We start from the raw sequence: 25,230 nt of genomic DNA on the forward strand, positions 1-25,230 counted from the left end.
TGAGGGGGAGGGGGGGAGAGGAGAGGAGGGGGAGAGGAGAGGAGGGGGAGAGAAGAGGAGAGGATGGGGAGAGGGGAGGGTGGAGAGTGGGGGGGATAGGAGAGGTAGAGGTGGAGGGGGGAGGGGGAGTGGAGGGGGATGAAGAGGGAGGGGGGTAAAGAGGGAGAGGGTAGATAGGGAGGGGGGTAGGACAACTTGCTCTATTTGATTTGATTTGATGGTGCACGCCAGGTTGATTGCATTCATGAGACCACGTGAAGGCTGCAATCTCCCACCCCTGTCCCATTGTGATATCATATGTAAATGAGATCCATTGTGATTTGACATCTGTGAGATGGCACTGTAACTCATGCAGCAGTTTGATTTTAAATGTTTTGATGTTTTTTAATAAAAAAGCGGGAAAATTAATAACCAAATTTTCTAATTTTCAAAACAAAATGTGGAGGAGGAAAAACTCTACAGGAATATGTAAAAATGTCTCCATTATGGGAAAGGGTGGAGGAGTAAATCCACAAACGCCTTAAACGAATATTCGCGAAATAGAATCCGTTACAAACCAACAAACCAGCGAGAGTTTTAATAGTTACTAGACCAAGTGCAGACCCGTTGGGTCTGTTTCCCCAACGGCGTTTGCGGGGGGGGGGGGGGGGTCGGCAGCATCACACTCACATTAACCACCCCCCAAACACACAGGTGGGGTGAGGGGGATGAGAAGAGGGGAGGGAGGGGAGAGGAGGAGGAGGAAACGGGACAGATTTGGGAGGGAAAGGAGTGCGGAGTAGGGGGTGAGAGAGGGGGATGGGGAGAGAGATGTGGGGGAGGGGGGGTGGGGAGGGAGGGGAGGAGGGAGGGAGGGGGAGAGGGGTGGGCGGAGAGAGGGAAAAGAGTGGGGAGGGAGAGTGGAGGGGGAAGGGGGAGAGGTGGAAGAGTGGGGAGGGAGGAGGAGAGGGGTAGGGGGAGTGATGGAAGAGGGACAGAGGGGTAGGAGGAAGGGGGCTGGTGGAGAGAGGGAAGGGGGTGGGGTAGAGAGGGAAGTGGGGTGGGGAGAGAGGGATGGGTGGGAGAGGGAGAGGGGTGAGGAGAGGGAAACATAGAAACATAGAAATTAAGTGCAGGAGTAGGCCATTCGGCCCTTCGAGGCTGCACAACCATTCAATATGATCATGGCTGATCATCCAACTCAGTATCCTGTACCTGCCTTCATACCCCCTGATCCCTTTAGCCACAGGGGCCACATCTAACTCCCTCTTAAATATAGCCAATGAACTGGCCTCAACTACCTTCTGTGCCAGTGAATTCCAGAGATTCACCACTCTCTGTGTGAAAAATGTTTTTCTCATCTCGGTCCTAAAAGATTTACCCCTTATCCTTAAACTGTGACCCCTTGTTCTGGACTTCCCCAACATCTGGAACAATCTTCCTGCATCTAGCCTGTCCAACCCCTTAAGAATTTTGTAAGTTTCTATAAGATACCCCCTCAATCTTCTAAAATCTAGCGAGTACAAGCCGAGTCTATCCAGTCTTTATTCATATGAAAGTCCTGACATCCCAGGAATCAGTCTGGTGAACCTTCTCTGTACTCCCTCTATGGCAAGAATGTCTTTGAGCATTGGGCATTGTGACATCACACGATGGAACGTTCACCAGGTGCTGGGGCTCCTGCAAAGGCATATGTACATGAATCCATTCCGATTGGACATATGTGAACATTGGGCATTGTGACATCACACAATGGAACGTTCACCAGGGGCTGGGGCTGGGGCTGCTTCTATGGGTGAGAAGCCAGTTTTTTTTTTGAAATATTGTGCGGGGGCGGGTGAGAAGGATTTGATTAAAAATGTGTACATAAACACGGAAATGTAATCAGGCGCAGATACTTTGAAAGAAAAGTGAAATCTCTACCGAAATGGAAAAGATCTCGGCGATTCTGCGTCTGGTTTCAGAGTAGCACGGAATCAAAGGAAGAAAGGTGGCCGGCAGCCGGACGGATGCCGGACGCCGGCAGGCACACTGTTTTAATATATCATAGATAGACTAGGCCAAGTGCAGACCCGTTGGGTCTGTTTCCCCAATGGCGTTTGCAGGGGGGGGGGGGGGGGGGCTGCGGCATAACACTCACATTAACCACCCCCCCAAACACACAGGTGGGGGAGCGGGGGTGAGAAGAGGGCAGGGACGGGAGAGGAGGAGGAGGAAACGGGACAGATTTGGGAGGGAAATGAGAGCAGGGTAGGGGGTGAGAGAGGGGGATGGGGAGCGAGATGTGGGGGAGGGGGGGATGGGGAGGGAGGGGAGGAGGGAGGGAGGGGGAGAGGGGTGGGGGGAGAGAGGGAAAGAGTGGGGAGGGAGAGTGGAGGGGGAAGGGGGGAGGTGGAAGAGTGGGAAGGGAGGAGGAGAGGGGTAGGGGGAGTGATGGAAGAGGGACAGAGGGGTAGGAGGAAGGGGGCGGGTGGAGAGAGGGAAGGGGGTGGGGTAGAGAGGGAAGGGGGGTGGGGAGAGAGGGATGGGTGGGAGAGGGAGGGGTGATGAGAGGGAAACACAGAAACATAGAAATTAAGTGCAGGAGTAGGCCATTCGGCCCTTCGCGGCTGCACAACCATTCAATATGATCATGGCTGATCATCCAACTCAGTATCCTGTACCTGCCTTCTCTCCATACCCCCTGATCCCTTTAGCCACAAGGGCCACATCTAACTCCCTCTTAAATATAGCCAATGAACTGGCCTCAACTACCTTCTGTGCCAGTGAATTCCAGAGATTCACCACTCTCTGTGTGAAAAATGTTTTTCTCATCTCGGTTATAAAAGATTTACCCCTTATCCTTAAACTGTGACCCCTTGTTCTGGACTTCCCCAACATCTGGAACAATCTTCCTGCATCTAACCTGTCCAACCCCTTAAGAATTTTGTAAGTTTCTATAAGATAACCCCTCAATCTTCTAAAATCTGGCGAGTACAAGCCGAATCTATCTAGTCTTTATTCATATGAAAGTCCTGACATCCCAGGAATCAGTCTGGTGAACCTTCTCTGTACTCCCTCTATGGCAAGAATGTCTTTGAGCATTGGGCATTGTGACATCACACGATGAAACGTTCACCAGGGGCTGGGGCTCCTGCAAAGGCATATGTAAATGAATCCATTCCGATTGGACATCTGTGAGCATCGGGCATTGTGACATCACAAGATGGAACGTTCACCAGGGGCTGGGGCTGGGGCTGCTTCTTTGGGTGAGAAGCCAGTTTTTTTTTAAATATTGGGGGGGGAAAAGGATTTGATTAAAAATGTGTACATAAACACGACAAAATGTAATCAGGTGCGGATACTTTGAAAGAAAAGTGAAATCTCTACCGAAATGGAAAAGATCTCGGCGATTCTGCGTCTGGTTTCGGAGTAGCAAGGAATCACAGGAAGAAAGTCGGCCGGCAGCCGGACGCCAGACGCCAGACGCCGGACGGCGGCAGGCACACAGTTTTAATATATAATAGATAGATAGATAGATAGATAGATAGATAGATAGATAGATAGATAGATAGATAGATAGATAGATAGATAGATAGATAGATAGATAGATAGATAGATAGATAGATAGAAGATAGATAAGATAGACACAAAGTGCTGGAGTAACTCAGCGGGTTGGACAGCTGAGAAAAGGAATAAGTGACATTACACATCTTCAACCCATGAAGAAAGGTTCTGACCCGAAACATCATCTCTTCCTTTTCTCCAGAGATGCTACCTGACCCACTGAGTTACTCCAGCACTTATATCTATCTTCAGTGTAAACCAACATCTGCAGTTCCTTCTTCCAAACTGAGATTTAGCATAGATTTTTCTACAGATTCGCCCAGTGGATCTGGAATGCACTGCGTGAGGTACTGGTGGAACACAACATGTAAAAATAATTTAGATCAATGCTTGAAGTGCCATGAGTATAGTGGGTTGAAGTACCTCATTTTGTGCTCTATGACTATATTGTACCAGCTAGGCAAAAACAGGAAAGCAGACTATTATCTAAATGGTGGCCGACTAGGAAAAGGGGAGATGCAGCGAGACCTGGGTGTCATGGTACACCAGTCATTGAAAGTGGGCATGCAGGTGCAGCAGGCAGTGAAGAAAGCGAATGGTATGTTAGCTTTCATAGCAAAAGGATTTGAGTATAGGAGCAGGGAGGTTCTACCGCAGTTGTACAGGGTCTTGGTGAGACCACACCTGGAGTATTGCGTACAGTTTTGGTCTCCAAATCTGAGGAAGGACATTATTGCCATAGAGGGAGTGCAGAGAAGGTTCACCAGACTGATTCCTGGGATGTCAGGACTGTCTTATGAAGAAAGACTGGATAGACTTGGTTTATACTCTCTAGAATTTAGGAGATTGAGAGGGGATCTTATAGAAACTTATAAAATTCTTAAGGTGTTGGACAGGCTAGATGCAGGAAGATTGCTCCCGATGTTGGGGAAGTCCAGGACAAGGGGTCACAGCTTAAGGATAAGGGGGAAATCCTTTAAAACCGAGATGAGAAGAACTTTTTTCACACAGAGAGTGGTGAATCTCTGGAACTCTCTGCCACAGAGGGTAGTCGAGACCAGTTCATTGGCTATATTTAAGAGGGAGTTAGATGTGGCCCTTGTGGCTAAGTGGATCAGAGGGTATGGAGAGAAGGCAGGTACGGGATACTGAGTTGGATGATCAGCCATGATCATATTGAATGGCGGTGCAGGCTCGAAGGGCCGAATGGCCTACTCCTGCACCTAATTTCTATGTTTCTATGTTTCTATGTTTCTATCTCAAGGGCCATAAAACTATGTCATACAGATCATTGATAGAATCATTCTTTCACATAGTTAATGATTTCTGTTCTATTTCCATTCTCATTTCATATGATAGGGATCTAAAGTTCAAGGTACAAAACATTCTTATAAAATACAATCTTTTCAGCACTCTGTTCAAAGTCACAGCGACAGAGCCTAACAAGTGTAAACACAAAATGGCTCTTATGGTGTCTCCAGAGATGGATCAGACAGATCTGATCAAAATAGATCGGAAAGAGGTAGAAGGTAATATTAGTCAAGCCTTTGAAGAAGATGTAGACCAGGAAAGAAGCCCCAGCAATTTGAGTGAACCCATTGATGTTATTGAGCAAACTGAGGAGAGAAATTATGCAGTCAATTGTGACAAAATTAATCAATTTTCAGGACCCTATGCTGGAATGCCCAAGGAAGTCTTACTCGAGTATTCAAGTCAAATCTGTTACAGGCTGCCGAGAGAAATTCTTTTCTGGCTCATTATTGCAGCCACACTAGTTCTGGTAGCCTGTACTATCAGTATTATTGCAATATCTCCCAAATGTCTGGATTGGTGGCAAGCCAGTCCAATCTACCAAATTTACCCTCGATCCTTCAAGGACTCTGATGGGAATGGCGTTGGAGACTTAAATGGTAAGTTGCAATAATTCTTGTGTATAACATAAATGTAGTTTGTATTTATATTGCAAAATAGTTGTCAAAAGCATATCCTAAGAAGTTGATTTCGAGCTTGCATTCTCCTTTAAACAAAAAAGATGTTAAAAAGTGATACATACTGGAATATAGATCTTTAGATCCTTACACTAATATTCCAGTACTTACCACATTGAAAGTTGGATGTGTACAATAGCCTTGTACAATACATTTTAACATGACATCCATCCTCTGCGTATTACTTCAGTGCACGTTATGGGCGGTTAGTATCAGTTCAAATTGGCTATTGTTGTGGCAATAGTTAGTGTTGGAATTCATTCCAGCGACTTTGACAAAACATTGGTGAGAGTAGGGTTGTGATTGCCTAGTATTTGTCTGGAAACCTTGAAAGATGAGCTGGAGAAAAAAAAAGACCCTTTTGCACAAAGATCCAGGATGCCATTGAGATATACAGTTAAATGGCAGAGGATGAGAAGCAATCAAAGTTAAGCAATATATCAAGACCAAGAGAGCTGATGCAGTGTTGCAATTCTAATAACCTAATGTAGAATCAAGACCAGTATACCCAGGTGAAATCCCATTGTTTGCCATCTTCATCTTCATCTCATCACTACCCTCTTTGTAAGGTGTTCCACCACTCGCAGTCCATTAATATCAATCACGGCCAGGCTTTATCATTTGAATACCACCTCAGCCCTTTCAGCCCTTTCCGTGTACTCCCCCCCGCCCCAAAACTCTCACATATGGCACAAATTTAACCCTTACAAGAATGTCATAGTGACACAGTGCGACTGCTGACACCTTCAGGTTTTACCTGTAGAGTGACTTGATGATTCATCTACCCTGAAAACAAATCCTGGAAAAAAAAACTAGGGGTGTGGATAAAATTCCAATCAAATACATTGCAGTGCAGAGTTCATCTTGATAGCTAAAATGTTATAGGGTTTGTTAAATGATTAACTTTGCATAACTTATTTACATAAAGAAAGGTACTTACACTGTTCATTTCTCGGTGTATTGAATTGTCAGCCCTTTCATCTCGTAATCCATTGTGTGGGCTGTTCAAAATCATGGGGATAGACATCACCCTGCTTAAGCTGCTGCCAACCTTTACATGATTATTTGTTTCAGCAGCTTGGGCCATCTCCTGAGATCTAATGAAAAGTTTTACACCTTAACAATGTGTTCCCCCCCCCCCCCCAATTCACTTATTTTAGTTCACTGAACAAACAGTGATTGTTTCTCTCCAGATTTACTGCCTCACCTGCTGAATTTTGTTTTTGGTTTAGATTAGAGATACAGTGCGGAAATAAGCCCTCTGGCCCACTGAGTCCTCATCGACCAACGATTCCCATATATACAGTGCATTCAGAAAGTATTCAGACCCCTTCACTTTTTCCACATTTTGTTACATTACAGCCTTATTCTAAAATGGATAAAATTCTTTTTTTTTCATCAATCTATACACAATACCCTACAACAAAAAAAGCAAAACCAGGTGTTTAGAAATTTTTGCAAAGTAATTAAAAATAAATAACTGAAATATCACATTTACATAAGTATTCAGACCCTTTACAGTACTTTGTTCAGGTGATTACAGCCTCCAGTCTTCTTGGGTATGACACTACAAGCTTGGCACACCTGTATTTGGGTAATTTCTCCCATTTTTCTCTGCATCGATGCACAGCTATTTTCAGGTCTCTCCAGAGATATTCAATCGGGTTCAAGTCCAATCTCTGGCTGGGCCACTTGAGGACATTCACAGACTTGTCACGAAGCCACTCCTGCATTGTGTTGGCTGTGTGCTTAGGGCCGTTGTCCTGATGGAAGGTGAACCACCACCCCAGTCTGAGGTCCAGAATGCTCTGGAGCAGGTTTTCATCAAGGATCTCTCTGTACTTTGCTCCGTTCATCTTTCACTCGATCCTGACTAGTCTCCCAGATTCTGCCGATGAAAAACATCCCCACATCATGATGCAGCCACCACCATGCTTCACCATAGGTGTGGTATTGGCCAGGTGATGAGCGGCGCCTGGTTTCCTCCAGACTGGTCGCTTTGCATTCAGGCCAAAGAGTTCAATCTTGGTTTCATTGGACCAGAGAATCTTGTTTCTCATGCCTTTTGGCAAACACCAAGCGGGTTGTCATGTGCCTTTTACTGAGGAATGACTTCCGTCTGGCCACTCTACCATTAGAAACATAGAAACATAGAAAATAGGTGCAGGAGTAGGCCATTCAGCCCTTCGAGCCTGTACCGCCATTCAATATGATCATGGCTGATCATCCAACTCAGTATCCTGTACCTGCCTTCTCTCCATACCCCCTGATCCATTTAGCCACAAGGGCCACATCTAACTCCCTCTTAAATATAGCCAATGAACTGGCCTCAACTACCTTCTGTGGCAGAGAATTCCACAGATTCGCCATTCTCTGTGTGAAAAATGTTTTTCTCATCTCGGTCCTAAAGGACTTCCCCCTTATCCTTAAACTGTGACCCCTTGTTCTGGACTTCCCCAACATCGGGAACAATCTTCCTGCATCTAGCCTGTCCAACCCCTTAAGAATTTTGTAAGTTTCTATAAGATCCCCCCTCATTCTTCTAAATTCTAGCGAGTACAAGCCGAGTCTATCCAATCTTTCTTCATATGAAAGTCCTGCCATCCCAGGAATCAGTCTGGTGAACCTTCTCTGTACTACCTCTATGGCAAGAATGTCTTTCCTCAGATTAGGAGACCAAAACTGTACGCAATACTCCAGGTGTGGTCTCACCAAGACCCTGTACAACTGCAGTAGAACCTCCCTGCTCCTATACTCAAATGCTTTTGCTATGAATGCTAATATACCATTCGCTTTCTTCACTGCCTGCTGCACCTGCATGCCTACTTTCAATGACTGGTGTACCATGATACCCAGGTCTCGTTGCATCTCCCCTTTTCATAATCAGCCACCATTAAGGCCTGATTTGTGGAATGCTGCAGATATAGTTGTACTTCTGGAAGGTTCTCCCATGAACAAGGAACTCTGGAGCTCTGTCAGGGTGACCATCAGGTTCTTGGTCACTTCCCTGACCAAGGCCCTTCTCCATGGCCAGCTCTATGAAGAGTCCTGGTGGTTCCAAAGTTCTTCCATTTAAGAATGATGGAGGCCACTGTGTTCTTCGGGACATGCAAGAAATATACCCTTCCCCAGATCTGTGCCTCGACACAATCCTGTCTCGAAGGTCTACGGACAATTCCTTCATGGCTTGATTTTTGCTCTGACATGCACAGTCAACTGTGGGACCTTATATAGACAGGTGATGTGTGCCTTTCCAAATCATGTCCAATCAATGTAATGTACCACTGGTGGACTCCAATCAATCTGCAGAAACATCTCAAGGATAATCAATGGAAAGCTCAATTTTGAGTGTCATAGCAAAGGGTCTGAATACTTATGTAAATGTGATATTTCAGTTATTTATTTTTAATTACTTTGGAAAAATTTCTAAACATCTGTTTTCACATTTTTATTATAGGGTATTGTGTGTAGATTGATGATAAAAAAAAGAGAATTAAATCCATTTTAGAATAAGGCAGTAATGTAACAAAATGTGGAAAAAGTGAAAGGGTCTGAATACTTTCTGAATGCACTGTATATAAGGAAGTATTAGGGCAGATGCTCCAAACGCTTGGCTGAAGGAAGATTTTAATAAGTATCTTGAAAAAGGAATGAGGCTGAGAGAAGGGGGATAATGGGGATGGAAGTTATAATTGCCAGTGGTGGTACAGTACAGCATAAATTCAGATATGCTGAAAAAGACTAGATTGTGTCTACTCATATGTTGGAGTGTTACAAAGCTGGAGTGGGTACTGCATTATGCAACTAAATACACAGTTCTTCCAGGGCAACAGCATTTGAACCATTTTACCAGGGATTCAGATGTGCATGCATATAAATTTCTGCTATCTTATTAATTTTGTGATTTCTATCCAGAATCTGCAACATTAATTAAAAATGCTTTATTGAAATGTTCTTTTTTCTGGTGTTAATAGGAATTAAAGAAAAGATGGATTATTTTGTGGGTTTGAACATTAAAGCTATTTGGATAAGTCCAGTGTATAAGTCTCCAATGAAAGATTTTGGCTATGACGTAGAAGATTTTGAAGATATTGATCCAATATTTGGAACAATGGAAGAGTTTGATAGCCTCCTAAAAACTGTACATGATAAAGGTGAGAATTGATAAAAGAAAATTCATGCTTTCTTATTGGCTGCCATTTATATTGCAGTCCCTGTAACCAAGATTGAGAGATTCCGGTCGAGTAACAGCAACCAACAACAACGGCAATGCTTGCAATGCCAATGCTATTACTCACTGTTAATCCTCCCCCCCACCCTCCCCCACACCAAATATGCTTTATTTGTAAATTTACAATTATACTACATGGGACCTTTGTTGTTATTCATATTTACAGAATGTCAACATGGCAGCAATTTTTCTTTCCTAAATATTCCATTAGCTAAAAAGAATTTATAACACTGGCCTCAGCCTGTCAATATCCAGTGGCAAGAAGGCTGTAGACTCTGGTTTTCCCCTTGGACTGTGCAACAACCGCTCCAAGCTTCAGTTCAAGTCTTAGTGCAAAATCCTGTCCTTGAACGTGAAATCTGCACCATCCTGTTGAGAACAACTCCGTACACCGGAAGACCAGCAAATTTCAGGCAGACCAAAGTGTGTCTTTACTGAGCTGATGATCTTCCAGTAGGAATTGACATGTGTCTCAGTGTGCATCTCTGGGAGTAGCTCTTTGAGTCCTGTGTGGTGCAATTGCTAAGGAAGAATCTTTACAAAAATACTGTATCTATTTTCAGAGCTAGTTGGAAATACACAATCTAGAAAGCGATAGATGACAGTCTCACCTCCACTGCAGTTGCTTCGAGGGCAGCATGAGAAGTGACATTGAGAAGTTATCTCACAGGAAGTGTCTTTCTCACCATCAGCTGCGCAAGCTCTAAGTTCTTTTTAGAAGCATTCTGTCAAATATAGCCTAACATGAGTATTTGGGACATTAAAGTTCAGGACTGGACTGATCTATCTGGTACATCACAATGGTAGCCCATTGCTGGGTTGCTAAAAACATTGCACAGCTCGGCATTTTTTATAATGGGACTGGGGGTGGCTTTGAATTTAACTCAGCTCTGCTGGATCAGTCAGCTGCATCGATTATGTAAATAAACTGATTGTGTGGAACACTTGGCTAGTATGTTGCCAAGAGCGGATGAAGCTGCTGGAAGTTGGTCAACTGTTCATCTTGTAAAAACCAGGGGCATGGAGCGCAGAGATTTTGCGCATTGCATCTTCTGCAAGCAGATGGCTGCCAACCAACCCTTTGACTTCAGTGATGGTGAAATTAATTTTCTGAAGGGGATCTCCTGAGTTAGAGAAACAGCAACCATTGGCTCCAGACCAATTTTATTGATCATTCCTAATTGTACCAGTCCCCTAAAGTGAGTGGCTTCCTGGCTAATTTCAGAGGCAGTTTGGAGTAAACGTATTTCCGTTGATCCACATATAGGCTAGATTGCTTGGGGATGTCCAATTTCCTATCCTGTAGGATGTGATTGAAATTGGATGTTCATATTGATGGGTGTAATTTCATAATTATCAATTTGGATACCTTATAGTATGGTATTTAAGTCTATGATACATGCATGTTATGCATTTGAAAAAGGATTTACGAATTTTCATGGATTCGTCAATTAAAAAAACAGTAATTTTCACCCTTTATAGAAATGCTTTGAAAAAGGACCTGAGAACAATTTTGTTACTCTAAAGTTCTTTTTAAATCAAACCAATATATTTTCAATGAATATACAACCAATGAAAAAAAGAAATACAAGTGGTTGGAAGTCTGAAATAAACATTAAAAATTTTGGAAATACCAAGCAGCTCATGTAGTGGAAAGTGCAGCAAAGTTAATGTTTCACGGCAAAGACTCTGTCAGAACAGGGATAATTCACAATTTTTCTTTAAAATGTTTTCTTTAAAGAATATTTGAAGTACATGGCAGTTCATTTATGGATGATAGCTGAGAATAATGAACAACTGTTGTGAAGATTATTTTGGTATATTTCTGCCTTGCAGATAGGGATGAAACGCATATTTTCTCATCTCGGTCCTAAAAGACTTCCTCCTTATCCTTAAACTTTGACCCCTTGTTCTGGACTTCCCCGACATCGGGAACAATCTTCCTGCAACTAGCCTGTCCAACCACTTAAGAATTTTGTAAGTTTCTATAAGATCCTCCCTCAATCTTCTAAATTCTAATGAGTACAAGCCGAGTCTATCCAGTCTTTCTTCATATGAAAGTCCTGCCATCCCAGGAATCAGTCTGGTGAACCTTCTCTGTACTCCCTCTATGGCAAGAATGTATTTCCTCAGATTAGGAGACCAAAACTGTACGCAATACTCCAGGTGTGTATCCACATTATACCGCATCTGCCATGCATTTGCCCACTCACCCAACCTATCCAAGTCACCTTGCAGCCTCCTATTATCCTCCTCACAGCTAACACTGCCCCCAGCTTCATGTCATCCGCAAACTTGGAGATGTTGCATTCAATTCCCTCGTCCAAATCATTAATATATATTGTAAATAGCTGGGGTCCCAGCACTGAGCCTTGCGGTACCCCACTAGTCACTGCCTGCCATTCTGAAAAGGACCCGTTTACTCCTACTCTTTGCTTCCTGTCTGCCAGCCAGTTCTCTATTAGTGAAAGAGTCTAACACCAGAGGTCATAGCCTCAGAGTTAAAGGACGTACCTTTAGGAAGGTGATGAGGAGGAATTTCTTTAGTCAAAGGGTGTGGAATTCTTTGGCACAGAAGGCTGTGGAGGCCAAGTCAATGGATATTTTTAAGGCAGAGATAGAAATATTTTTGATTAGTGTGGGTGTCAGGGTTATGGGGAGAAGGCAGGAGAAGGCAGGAGGGGTTAGGAGGTAGAGATAGATCAGCTTCGATTGAATGGTGGAGTAGAGTTGCTTGGCCGAATGGCCTAATTCTACTCCTATTACTTATGATCTTATGACTTCACAGGTGGTAGAAAAGAGAGAATATAAACATGAAGGTTGATTTAACATACTTAAAGCGCTTTTGGAGTAGGCTATTATAGGGCAATTTCCCAAAATTTATCGAGAACCTTCACACACTGTGATGATATGTATATATAATATTCTGGGATAACTGTACAAATGTTTGATTCAGATATATTGCAATATGAAAGAGTGGAGTGCATGACAATTGAATTAGTTTTGTGATACATTGGTTTTCCTCTATTATATGTTTTAGCACAGTCAGTAATTGAAAATATTACTAACTTTTTTTTCCTGCTTTTGGAAAGGTTTGAAACTAATCATGGATTTCATTCCAAATCACACCAGTAACAAACATCGCTGGTTTCAACTTAGCCGGAACAGAACTGGAAAATACACTGACTATTACATCTGGGTGAATTGTAAATCTGAGCTGAACAAAACCACGAGCCCCAACAACTGGGTAATAATGTCAAACTCATCTATTACTTAATATATCTTTGCTTCTTGGCTCTCTAATTAGTTGATTTTTATTGCAAGTGTTTTTCACTTATTTCAATTTTGTCTTTCAGGTTAGCTTGTTTGGATATTCTGCATGGCAATATGATGAGGTTCGAGGACAGTGTTATTTACATCAATTCTTGAAGGAACAACCTGATTTGAATTACAGAAATACTGATGTGCAAGAAGAAATGAAAGTAAGTACCCATAAGTTTCATTTATATCCATGATTTAAATCATCATGTTTGTTATTTAGATAAATTATGGTTAACTGCTGCTACATTATTGAAGTTAATATTGAAAAATGCATGTTAAAATGCACAGCAATTAAATAATAGGATTAAACTGTGTTGCAGATATCAAAATCAAATTTTCTTTTCACCAAATATCTGAGTGTATAGTTGAAACCTAGTAATTCAGATCATATTCTGAGACACAACAGCAAAATTGGACACAAATTAATTATACAAGATTTCTACACGCATTTGTGCATTGCCAATTTTCTGCTATAATTTCAGGCAACACTCAGGCTTAAATGAATATTAATAACATGCTGTTTTAAATTTGAATCTGGAACCACCATACTGAAAATATATTAAATTTAGCTTATAGTTGGAAATTAAGACATGAGAAGATTTATTTCAGTTACATATACAACTGTGTCCATTTGGTATGATTATAAAACGCTGGAGTAACTCAACGGGAGAGGCAGCATCTCTGGAGAGAAGGAATGGTTGACATTGTGGGTTGAGACCCTTCTTCAGAGGGGAGAGGCAGTCTAGTGATATGGAAGGGTAAGGTGTGAAGATGACAGATCAAAGCAAACGATGATAAGGAAATGTAGAATGGTTTATTGTTAGCTGAAGGGAAGGTGACAAGGAGGCATACAATGTAACATTAATCAGAAGGGCAGTGAAGCTAGTCGGGGAGAACTAGTGTGAAGGAGGGATGGAGAGAGGGAAAGCAAGGGTTACTTGAAGTTAAAGAAATTTCATACCACTGAGTTGTAAGCAGCCCAAGCGAAATATGAGGTGCTGTTCCTCCAATTTACATTAGGCCTCACTCTGACAGTGGAGGAGGCCCAGGACAGTCCGTATGTGAATGGGAGGGGGAGTTAAAGCGTTTAGCAACCAGTAGATCGCGTGGTCCTAAGTGGACTGAACGGAGGTGATTTGGTAAAGATAATGTACAGTATATGTGGATGTGAAGGTACATTTAGAGTTGTGTACATTGTGGTATGATTTTGTCTGTATCATTAAACCAGCCACTGTTATTAGTCAAGTGTTGACCGCCTGCTCTGAAGGAGGTTTATTAGTATTTTTTTCAAAATACTCGCGACTGACTTGTGTTTCAATTTTTCTGCTATTTTGTAGAATGTATTAAGATTTTGGTTGAAGAAAGGAGTTGATGGCTTCCGGGTGGATGCAGTCAAATATCTATTGGAAGCTGAAAGTCTAAGAAATGAACCTCAAGTCAACTTAACCCAGGATCCAGTGAGTTACCTGACAATTTAAGATTGATATGAAGTGAGTGGTGACACATTGTGCAGACTGTGTTCATTAATGTGAGACCTCTCTCCATAGCAACCACACCAGCTTGCCCTGGGCCTTGTGAAGGGGTTTTAGAATGGTGGTGGTTAGCAATAGCATAGAAGAAGGAGGATCACTATATTGTAATATACGGTGACAAAGGGGTAAATGGAAAAAATAGTATAATAGATGTGTCACTTAAATAATAATCCTTCATGGCAGATGAAGTCTTTAAATTTTACATATATATATACACATGTTGTGTCTATATATATATATATACTGTATATAGACACAAAATGCTGGAGTAACTCACCGGGACAGACAGCATCTCTGAAGAGAAGGATTGGGTGACGTTTCATCCATCTTCACTATCTGCAATACCACCCACTTTTGTATCATCTGTAAACTTGCTAATCATGCCATTCTTTCACCAACAACTCACAGGAACAACACTTGTTCAATGAATGTAGAAGAGTTTGAGAAGCTAAAAATTAGAAAGTAAACCTGCTGAAACCACAATGAGGCCACGAGCATAAGGAACAGCTGACAGAACTTTGCAGGAGAGATGGGATTTTACTTCGGAGTCACGTGAGTGACTACGTGAAGAAGGGCCGTCCGTCTGCGTGCGCGTCATTACGTCTGAACGCATGACGGACTGGAGAGGCACTGTGTCCTCCCAGCCGTCGGGATGGGCAGGTAAGGAAAGTTGAACTACTTACCTGCGTTCTCTCGGACTTGAAGCTTTTTGTAGTTTCAGAGCCCAGATGTCGAGGAGACGGTCCGCGGGGAAGTTGGCTGCCGAAGACCGCAGCATTCCCAGTAGCGGGCGACGGTCTTGTTCCCGACATTACCGCCGGCAGAATCGGCAGGAAAGACTTGGTGCAGGAGGAGGAGCACCATGGTGGTCTTGCGGGACGTAAAAACCACCCGCAAGTCTGACACCCGTTGACTCAGATGAGTCCGGGGAAGAGGGATACCCTCCCTCAACGGAGAGTGTCTGAGGACGACTCTCCCACATGGAGCAACCTATGGAGAAGTTGCTCCAACAATGATCTGCTCCGAAGGAGGGAACAGTATCAGCACGGGCCTCTACAGCAGGCCGTGCCAGCAGCCTCACACATGGGGAAAACAAAATGGGCCAGGAGTACCTAGGCAAACCCAATTGGAGGGTTAGCCACTATTTGATCTCTCGCTCTGAGGAAGGGAACGCAAGGAGAAAGCCCGCAAATAAGTCTGGCCAGGAGGATCCCGGATGGAGAGGATAACCTCCTTCATGGGTAACGTGTTTAAACGTTCAAAACCCACATGGAGCACCTGATGGAGAGGTGCTCCACAGTGATATACTCCAAAGGAGGGAGTTATCAGCCCGGGTATTATGGAGAACCCGCAGGCAGCGGCACCTGTTTCAGGGCTGCACAAATGTCTCCTGCTCTGAGGAGAGGAGCATCCACGGTCAGTTTCAGTCTGACCCAAAGCAAGAATCTCATTTAGGTCCGCTGGAGGGGCCATGTCAGCGCAGGTATCCTCAGGGGCCTGCGGCAGCACCTGTTTTCAGGGCTGCCTACAAATCTCACTCTCAGTGGAGGGGAGTGTGAGTGATCAGTAGGTAACTGATCTCGAATTTAAAGTGTGAACATACTGAAGCACATGCATATGGCCTCAAGAGCCAGCAGTTGGCAGAATATTCGCACAAATGCCGGCAAGGGAACAGCGCTATCAGGGTGACTTTGGAGAAACTAGCTGCCGAATCCTCTCTTCAGGTAAGACCAGAAGAAGGAAGCAAAAGCTGTCAGACCAATCAAGGTACAACGACAAGCAAACTTCATCAGTAGGCGACAACACACCCCACACCTCCATAGGGGATAAGCAGTTCACTGAAGCCGGTGGTAGCTTGAAAACTGGGCACGGAAATATGATCAGAGTCGTCTTTCAAGGCAGACTCAGAATTATGGCCAGAATTGTCTTACAAGGCAAGCTCAGTATGATAAGGTTTTCAGACCAAGACCCAAGCAGAGGTCAGGAGAAACATGGAATCCACACTCCCTACCAGTCCTACTCCCAATCAAGGAGAGAAAAGGAACCCGCATCAGGGGCCTTTGGGCTTACCACAAGACCACCGGTAGCCATGGAGGTAGGTGGGTCTGGGTTTACCGAAACAAGGGATTGTGGACCAGTTACATGTTGGTAATTTTACTCTTGTGTTTTTGTTCAAAATGACAATAACATGAATTTCAGATCTGGTTTAAAAAACAGATAACAACATGTGATTATTTTTACTGCACAACATACATAGGTTCCAAGCAGACTTGGAACTCGGACAGGAGTTGTCTTCGAGGCAGGCCCAGTATTATGGGCAGGATTGCCTTCCAGGACAGGTGACAGATGGAGGATGTCACTTCATCCAGGTTTAACTCGTTTGTGCAGTATAGACTTTCAGAACAGTAAAATTTTGTTATGGTCTAACAACTGTTTTATAGGAGCTTCCTATAAAATGGTCACATGGCATGCATCAACCTCAAAGATGCATACTATTCGGTGTCTATTCACTAAGAACAGGAGATATTTGAAGTTTAACTGGATGGCATGGCTCTGCCAAAGGGGTTGACAGCAGCTCCTAGACTATTGACTAAACTACGGAAACCAATTCTGGGACTACAAAGGTCTCAAAACCACATAGTAATGGCATATTTGGAGGACATTTTCAATTTGGAGTCACCAAGAATTGGCAGAAGCATCAGTCAAAGCAAACCAAAACCCTGTTTGAAAGAATTGGTTACCTCATCCATCCAGTTAAATCAAAATTGACACCTACAAGGGTAATTGATTACCTAGGATTTACTATTAAAAACAGTAAATATGTTGGTGACTTTGCCTAGGGGCAAACAACAAGATTTAAGTAAGCCTGCTATGATCTGATAGTCAAATACTAGCCATCTATCAGGCAAACAGCGAGTGTAATTGGCAAATAGTAGCTGCATTTCCAGTCACGGGCCTTTGCATTACCAGAATTTACAGTGAGCAAAGGAACGAACACTCAGATTACATGCAGGCCAAATTGGCAAAACTATGGATTACCAGCAGAGGCCATTGTTGATAAACTATGGTGGATAACGAACGAGAGACAGCTCAAGGGAAATTTTGCTCGAAAGCCATCGGTGGTTCAGACCAATGCTAGCGGCTAAGGATGGGGAGCCACAAACACAGTCTAGAGCTGTGGGGGCAGATGGAATGAGCAGGAGTCTGTAATTCCCCAACACAGGGAATCAATTACCCAGAATTGTTGGGGGCACAATATGGACTCAAGGTTTTCTGTAGCGATATGCAACCTGTGCTTGTTCAAATTCAGATTGATAACACCACTGCGGTGGCATATATCAATCACAAGGGTGGTGTAAAATCTGTATCTTGCGACAGATTGTCGAACCTCATTTGGCACTGGTGTATTGAGAGGAATATTTGGGTTACAGCGGTCTATCTACGAGGTAGATATAACACGGTGACAGACGCTGGATCACGAATGTTTAATAACAACACAGAATTGATGTTGAATCGGGCAGTATTTAACAAAATAACTACACGATTTGGCATACCAGATATTGATCTGTTTGCATCTAGACCAAACCATCAGTTACCCAGATATGTGTCCTGCGAGCTGGATCCAGGAGCTAAAGCAGTGGATGCTTTCTCCCTCAATTGGGGAGGAATGTTTATGTATGCTTTCCGCCAATTTGTCTCACAAACCGATGCTTGACCAAAATCAAGTAAGACTAAGCCACAGGCATATTGGTAGTGCCAGATTGGCCTACTCAAGCCTGGTTCCCAAAACATTTTGGGAATTATAGTCCAGCCAGTTATGGCTGTACCCAAGAGCAGGGACCTCCTAGTGAACCCAGTTACAGGGAGCAATCATCCACTACATGAACGTATTAACTTGTTGGTCTGCAGATTCTGAGGAGGCCATGTCAAGGCATAGGACTGTCCGAACAAACACAACACAGTTCGGATAACGGATGTCTTGGAGTTCCTATCAACTCTGTACCATAACTATAAACAAAGTTATAGTGCAATCTATAGTGCCAGAGGCGCACTCTCCTCCTATCTGATGCTGGAAGCAGGGCATGGGTCGATAGGAACGCACCCCTTTACAACAAAATTCATGAAGGAAATTTACAACTTAATACCTCCAAGGCCAAGCTACACGGACACATGGGATGTGAGCGTGGTACTAACCCTACTTTGACAGTGGGGACCGCCTATAACTAACCCTGAAGGTGGTATGCTGACAAAGAGTCCAGACACTGCAAAAGCTACGGTTGGACTACATGACCACCAATATGAACAACATAACATTCCTAATCAGGAACCTGATAAAACAGAGCAGGCCAGGAATGCCAGGGATGGAGATCCAGTTCTTGGCATATCCAGAGGACCAACGGTTGTGTGTGTGGTAACGTACTAACACCACTATCTGAGAGTTACGGAGAACCTCAGCGGCTCAGAACAATCGGTCCTCATCAGCCATAAAAAACCACACCAGAAGGTATCAACTCAAACCATCTCCAGATGGTCAAAGGAGGTAATGGCGGTAGCAGGAGTGAACATTTATATCGTTAAATCTCACTCCACCAGGGCTGCATCTACGTCGGCAGCAAGAGCTATGGACGTGCCCCTTAACGACATCCTAGTGGCTGCAGGATGGACGAATGAAATAACGGTCCACCGGTTTTTATAACAAACCCATAACCGGACTGGGGGTGTTTGCACGTACCATTTTAAGTTCTGTCCCTTAGTTTCCCCCCAAGGTCGGGAGGGGTAACTTTTAAAAAAAACTTTTCTTTCATTTAAAGCATCAGTTTCTTTACTTAACTACGTAATGTCTGAATGCTTTAATGATTACACGCATCCATGGTCAATCCATTCAGTGTGTGACGCTTGGATTCGTAACCGGCGTAAAATCACAGAGCTTTGAAATCTTCACGTAGTCACTCACGTGACTCCGAAGTAAAATAGTAAGATTAAACGAGAACTTACCAGTTTGAAGTTTGATCTTGATTTTATGAGGAGTTACGATGAGCGATTACGTGCCCACCGCTCCCACCCTCATATTATCATGGTCATATGGAAGTTCAAGTTTTTCACAATCTTACTATTCTCAGGTCTTCTTTTTATCTGTGATTTAACACCGCTGCTTTGAAGATTGACGCGCACGCAGACGGACGGCCCTTCTTCACGTAATCGCTCATCGTAACTCCTCATAAAATCAAGATCAAACTTCAAACTGGTAAGTTCTCGTTTAATCTTACTATTTTACATGGAAGATGGCAGGATGACAGCAGGAAACGTGTTGGCAATGGGGGAAGATTGGAGAAGCAAGCGTTATTTAAAATAACTGAGAATAAGTGGAGAAACTTATTTAAGGTCCATAAAATGAAGGGGCCTGGAAGAAATAAAGAGAAAGAATATATTTGCATTTGAAGAGGAGGCTTAGATTTAAGGTAAGGCAAGGCAAGGCAAGGCAACTTTATTTATATAGCACATTTCATACACGAGGCAGACTCAAAGTGCTTCACATAAAAACATGTCATACAATAAATGAAATAATAAAATGAAATAAAATAGAAGAACTAAAAGAAAAGAAAAGCAAAATTAAAAATGCATTAAAAAAAGGTGCAAAAGTTAAAAGTGCAATTTAGTTAAGATTTAGCTGAAAGCTAAAGTAAACATAAAAGTTTTCAGTCTTGTTTTAAAAGTGGTCAAAGTTGAGGCAAGTCTTAAATCTTCAGGAAGTTTATTCCAGCTATTTGATGCATAGTAACTAAATCCTGCTTTCCCATGTTTTGTATTTACTCTGGGAATCACTAGCAGATTGGTTTCAGAATTAAGTGTTTTAAGTGAGAGAGGTTTTCACCCAGAGGGCTACAGGGTTCTTTAAATTCCTGCATGAATGGCTAATGGAGATAGAAGTCACATTTAAACGGTATTAACACTTATACATGTGTGGAGCAAGGCTATTTACACAGAAGTGGTGGATACCTGGAACGTGGTGCCAGGATTGTTGGAAGCAGACACCATCACAGCATTTGAGAGGTTTTTAGATAGACAATGGATATGCAGAGAACAGATAGATGTAGAGCACGTGTAGGCAAAGGAGATTAGCTGAACTTGGCATTATGCTTGGCGCAGATATTATGGGCCGCAGGGCCTGTCCTGTGATGTAGTGTTCTATGTGCTATATATGTGAGCAAATGTGACCTGCTGCATTATGGACTGTGTACTGAAAGATGGGATGAGTTTAGGCATCTTTTCCAATGGCACAGATGCAATGGGCCGAATGGCCTGCGGCTGAGTCATTAATTATCTCTGAATTTACTATTTCCGTGATCCAAAAGAAGCACCTCAGCTGATTCAATTTTGCACGTTATATCAATAATGTTTGTTCGTATACATCTAACAAAGACTATGGGACCAGCTGTTGTGTAGAAGGCTTGTATTCCGGAATTAGTTGGCCTGCTGGCAAGAATGTGATGGAATTCTCTCCAGTTGCCAAGATGAATGCATTCCCAAAAATAATCAGCATGTTCAACCGCATCCAGAATGAACAGGAACTACCAATAGACTAATGTGGCTGCACTGTATTATCTGTAAAATGAGCTTCAACAACTAGCCAGGAATTCTTTTGCTGTCAGCTTACAAGCCTACAACCTCTACTTCCCAGAAGGACAAGGTTAAGCGATTCCCCTTACAATCATGCACAATCCTTTCCTGGAATTACATCATCATTTTTTGTCATTGCTCAGTCAAAATTTGGAAATACCAATCTAATAGCAGTGCAGATAAATCTTCACTGCAAAGTCCTTTGGGTCAAGATGGCGGTTAATTCTGGCCTAACCAAGGAATAAAAACAGGGATGATTAAAAAATGTATCTGCTTTGGAGGGTTATGGGGCAAATGCTGCTGAATGGGATAAGTTTAGGTGGGGCATCTTGGTCGGCATGGATGTGCTTGGCTGAAAGGCCTGTTTCCGTGCTGCATAACTCCATGTCCTGCAGTCTGTACTAACTACTATTCATAACTTTTATATGGTACTCTGACTACTGTATTAATGAAATGTTTTAATTTAAATTTCCAGAGTAACATCACATCATATAATGAGCTATATCACGATTACACAACCACACAAGTGGGAATACATGACATTGTCCGCAGCTGGCGACATGTTTTGAATGAGTTCAGTACAGAACCAGGCAGATACAGGTAAGGAATGACTTGTACCTATATGCCAGTTTGCTGAAACTCTTTGAGCTGCTCAAAGGTGGGCTCATGCAATAAATGTTCACATCTAGGTGGGTGAGACAGCAAAGCCAATGGGTCCATGGTGATAGTATTAATAGAGGATGTTTGTTACGGCACTGGAAGAGTCTCTTGCTGGAACCAGCAGAACAGGGAAGACAACATCTTTTCACGCAACATTCTGTCAATGTTTCAGGTTTGATTGTCCTACGGTCATAAGTGTAAGTAGAATAAGGCCATTCGGCCCATCTGATCTACTCTGCCATTCAATTAATAATAATAATTTAAAAAATTAAAACCCCCCAAAAAAACAACAAACAAACAAACAAACAAACAAACAAACAGCAGGTTACCAGAGGAACAACTGGCGTCAGCTCAGGTCCTTCTTGGACAATCTGGACAAGGACGCCAAGGCGAAGAGCAGCGTCATCCTGGTGAGGGTAGAGGGACCAGTAGAGTGTCCCTTGTAGCCAGGGTCCGGAGGGCAAGGAGCACCGCCACTGCACCTAGGGTCCGTAGGGAGAAGAGTGGCTTTGCTGTCCGCGACCGAAGGACCGGTGACGGGATTTAGGGAGTGGGTAGGACCGAAGATGTCCTGGTTGGCCATCTGCAAGTCACGGCGCCAGGCAGTAGAGGGCTTTGCCCGAGCCAGATGCTTGCCCCTTTACCGGGATTATGTCCGCAGCTTGGTGGTGTTAGAGAGGGACATAGTTGTATTGTAGTTATTTATATATTTGTTACGTAGTTGTTTGAAAATTTAGTGTCTGAATAATTTGGTGATTTTGTAATATGGTGGTGGGTGTGTCACCACGGTTTTGTTTTGTATCGTCATAGTAATTAAATAAATTATTTTTGATTTAATTAAAAAAGCTGGTTACCAGGGACCTGGGGTGGAGGGTGCTGCACTGAAGAGTACCCTGCAACTCTCGCGGTTCACAGACTCGCCAGCTGCCTGCCACTTTTGCGGGCTGGAAGAGTCTGTGTTCTAATAGACAATAGGCCATTTGGCCCTTCGAGCTAGCACCGCCTTCATTGTGATCATGGCTGATCATCCACAATCAGTACAATCCACAATCCACCCAGTTCCTGCCTTCTCTCCATATCCCCTGACTCCGCTATCTTTAAGAGCTCTATCTAGCTCTCTCTTGAAAGTATCCAGGGAACATTGGCCACATGAATATACGCCACGTGTATATGGAGTGTGTGAGATTGCAGCCCCTGTTCCATTATCTAAAGGAGCTGCTCCTTGCCTTCTGGCTGCGCCTCTCACCCACCATCCTCATCTTTGGACACCCTGTGCGTATGGGAGAGGGTAGAGCCGAGGGTGTCCTGGTTGGCCATCTGCGAGTCACGGCGCCAGGCAGAATGTATCTTTGACAAGGATTGTAAGATAGTTTTCGTTTGTCATGTATTACGGTGGTGGGTTCTGTTTTGTTTTTTACTGTACTGTATATATTATTTTAATATTTGAATAAATATTTTTAATTAAAAAAAATAATTAAAAAAGCTGGTTACCAAGCTCACGGAACTGGGTCTCTACGCATCCCTTTGCAATTGGATCCTCGACTTCCTCATCCACAGACCAGTCTGTTCAAATTTGCAGAAATACTTCTTCCTCATTAACAATCAGTACCTCAAGGCTGCGTGCTCAGCCCCCTGCTGTACTCACTCTATACTCATGACGGTGTAGCCGGACACAGTGCAAACTCCATCTTCAAGTTTGCCAATGACACCACCGTTATTGGACGAATTACAGATGGTGATGGGTCAGTGTATAGAAGTGAGATCGACTGATTGACCAAATGGTGCCAGCACTACAGCTCAATATCAGTAAAACCAATGAACTGATTGTGGATGTTGAAAGAGGAAAGATGAGGACCCACAATCCTGTTTATATCAACGGGACGACGGTGGAGGGAGTCAAAACCTTCAAATTCCTGGGCATGTATATTTCGGAAGATCTTTCCTGGACCCAGCACACTGATGCAATTATAAATAAAGCACATCAGCGCCTCTACTTACTGAGAAGATTATGGAGATTCGGTATGTCAGAGAGGATTCTCTTGAACTTTTACAGGTGTGCAGTAGAGAGCATATTGACTGGTTGCATCGTGGCTTGGTTCGGCAACTTGAACGCCCAGGAGCGGAAATGACTGCAAAAAGTTGTGAACACTGCCCAGTCCATCATCGGCTCTGACCTCTCCACCATCGAAGGGATTTATTGGATTCGCTGCCTTTGGATCCGTCTTCACTAACGAGGACACAAACAATCTTCCTGATGTACTAGCCAGAGGATCTGGAGTGACGGATAGCCATTGATTCGGGTCATGATTGATTAATTATTTATTTCCCTAGGAATGGCAGCTGCCTTTACAGCTTGTAACTTTTAGAAATACTATAAATTCATAATCAAAGCAAGATCAAGCAATCAGGAATTCTCATTCATTATGTGTTTATGGACTTGCACAGTTATAGTTTAATACCAAAGTTGATCATATATTAAAGATAGGAATCAACATTTGCTTGCCTAAAGAATCTCCTGCTAGCTACTTGCTGTGGTCAGTTAGTTCTTGAAGTCAGTACCTGTGCATTGTATTATGAACTTGGAAACAAGTTGGAGGTCAGATGCCAGTGTGTTCGATCTATCCCTGCTGCTGGACTCAGTACTGAATGGGGTGTCTACCACTGGCTCTGAAAGTTAGTGGTTTTTCTTTTCAATCTATCACTTGTATGTTTTGAAGCTTTCATTTTTAATTTAATCAGTTAAATCCATTTGAGCTGCTTATGTCTCTGATCGGAGATATGTAAATGGGTCAATCTGGGGTCAAGACACTGGAGTCTGCTGGCTGACAGGGCATACTTGTAGACTGATTTGCTTCACTAGGAGTGTGGATACTTGGACCCATTGGGCAAGAATATGTGGCTGCAGGACTCTGCAAGCAGTGAATGCAAGCTAGTTTGAATCGAGCATGATTCAGCCTTTTGCTCAAATGAGCCATAGCCTTACTTTGCTGACATACCTTTAGAAAGGAGATTCTTCTTCTTATCGAGTCCACACACAAGATTAGAAGTTGTTCAGCAAGAGCTGAACACACTTCTCGGCATCTGCACAATGGTGTCTGTCTTGTGCTTCTTGTGCTTCTTGTGCGTGGTGGTGGAAAGATTGGTTGAAACAGGGCCGCGACGTGAACGCTCTTTCCTTGACCCCAGAAAGGAGATAGAAACATAGAAAATAGGTGCAGGAGTAGGCCATTCGGCCCTTCGAGCCTGCACCGCCATTCAATATGATCATGGCTGATCATCCAACTCAGTATCCTGTACCTGCCTTCTCTCCATACCCCCTGATCCCTTTAGCCACAAGGGCCACATCTAACTCCCT

The 25,230-nt window shown here is 43.3% G+C and overlaps 1 protein-coding gene across 1 annotated transcript in view; it reads left to right on the plus strand.

The window, feature by feature from the left end:
- Nucleotides 1-4,954: 4,954 nt before the first annotated feature.
- Nucleotides 4,955-25,230, plus strand: part of slc3a1 (solute carrier family 3 member 1) — a 31,606-nt gene continuing 11,330 nt past the window's right edge. Inside the window, exons 1-6 of the mRNA XM_033025521.1 lie at nucleotides 4,955-5,435; nucleotides 9,488-9,667; nucleotides 12,837-12,991; nucleotides 13,101-13,226; nucleotides 14,403-14,522; nucleotides 21,691-21,815. Of these exons, the coding sequence (XP_032881412.1) occupies nucleotides 4,985-5,435; nucleotides 9,488-9,667; nucleotides 12,837-12,991; nucleotides 13,101-13,226; nucleotides 14,403-14,522; nucleotides 21,691-21,815 (1,157 nt within the window). The 5' untranslated portion in view covers nucleotides 4,955-4,984. The remainder of the gene's footprint in view (nucleotides 5,436-9,487; nucleotides 9,668-12,836; nucleotides 12,992-13,100; nucleotides 13,227-14,402; nucleotides 14,523-21,690; nucleotides 21,816-25,230) is intronic.

The sequence above is a fragment of the Amblyraja radiata genome, chromosome 8 (genome assembly GCF_010909765.2).
Source record: "Amblyraja radiata isolate CabotCenter1 chromosome 8, sAmbRad1.1.pri, whole genome shotgun sequence".
NCBI lineage: Eukaryota > Metazoa > Chordata > Chondrichthyes > Rajiformes > Rajidae > Amblyraja > Amblyraja radiata.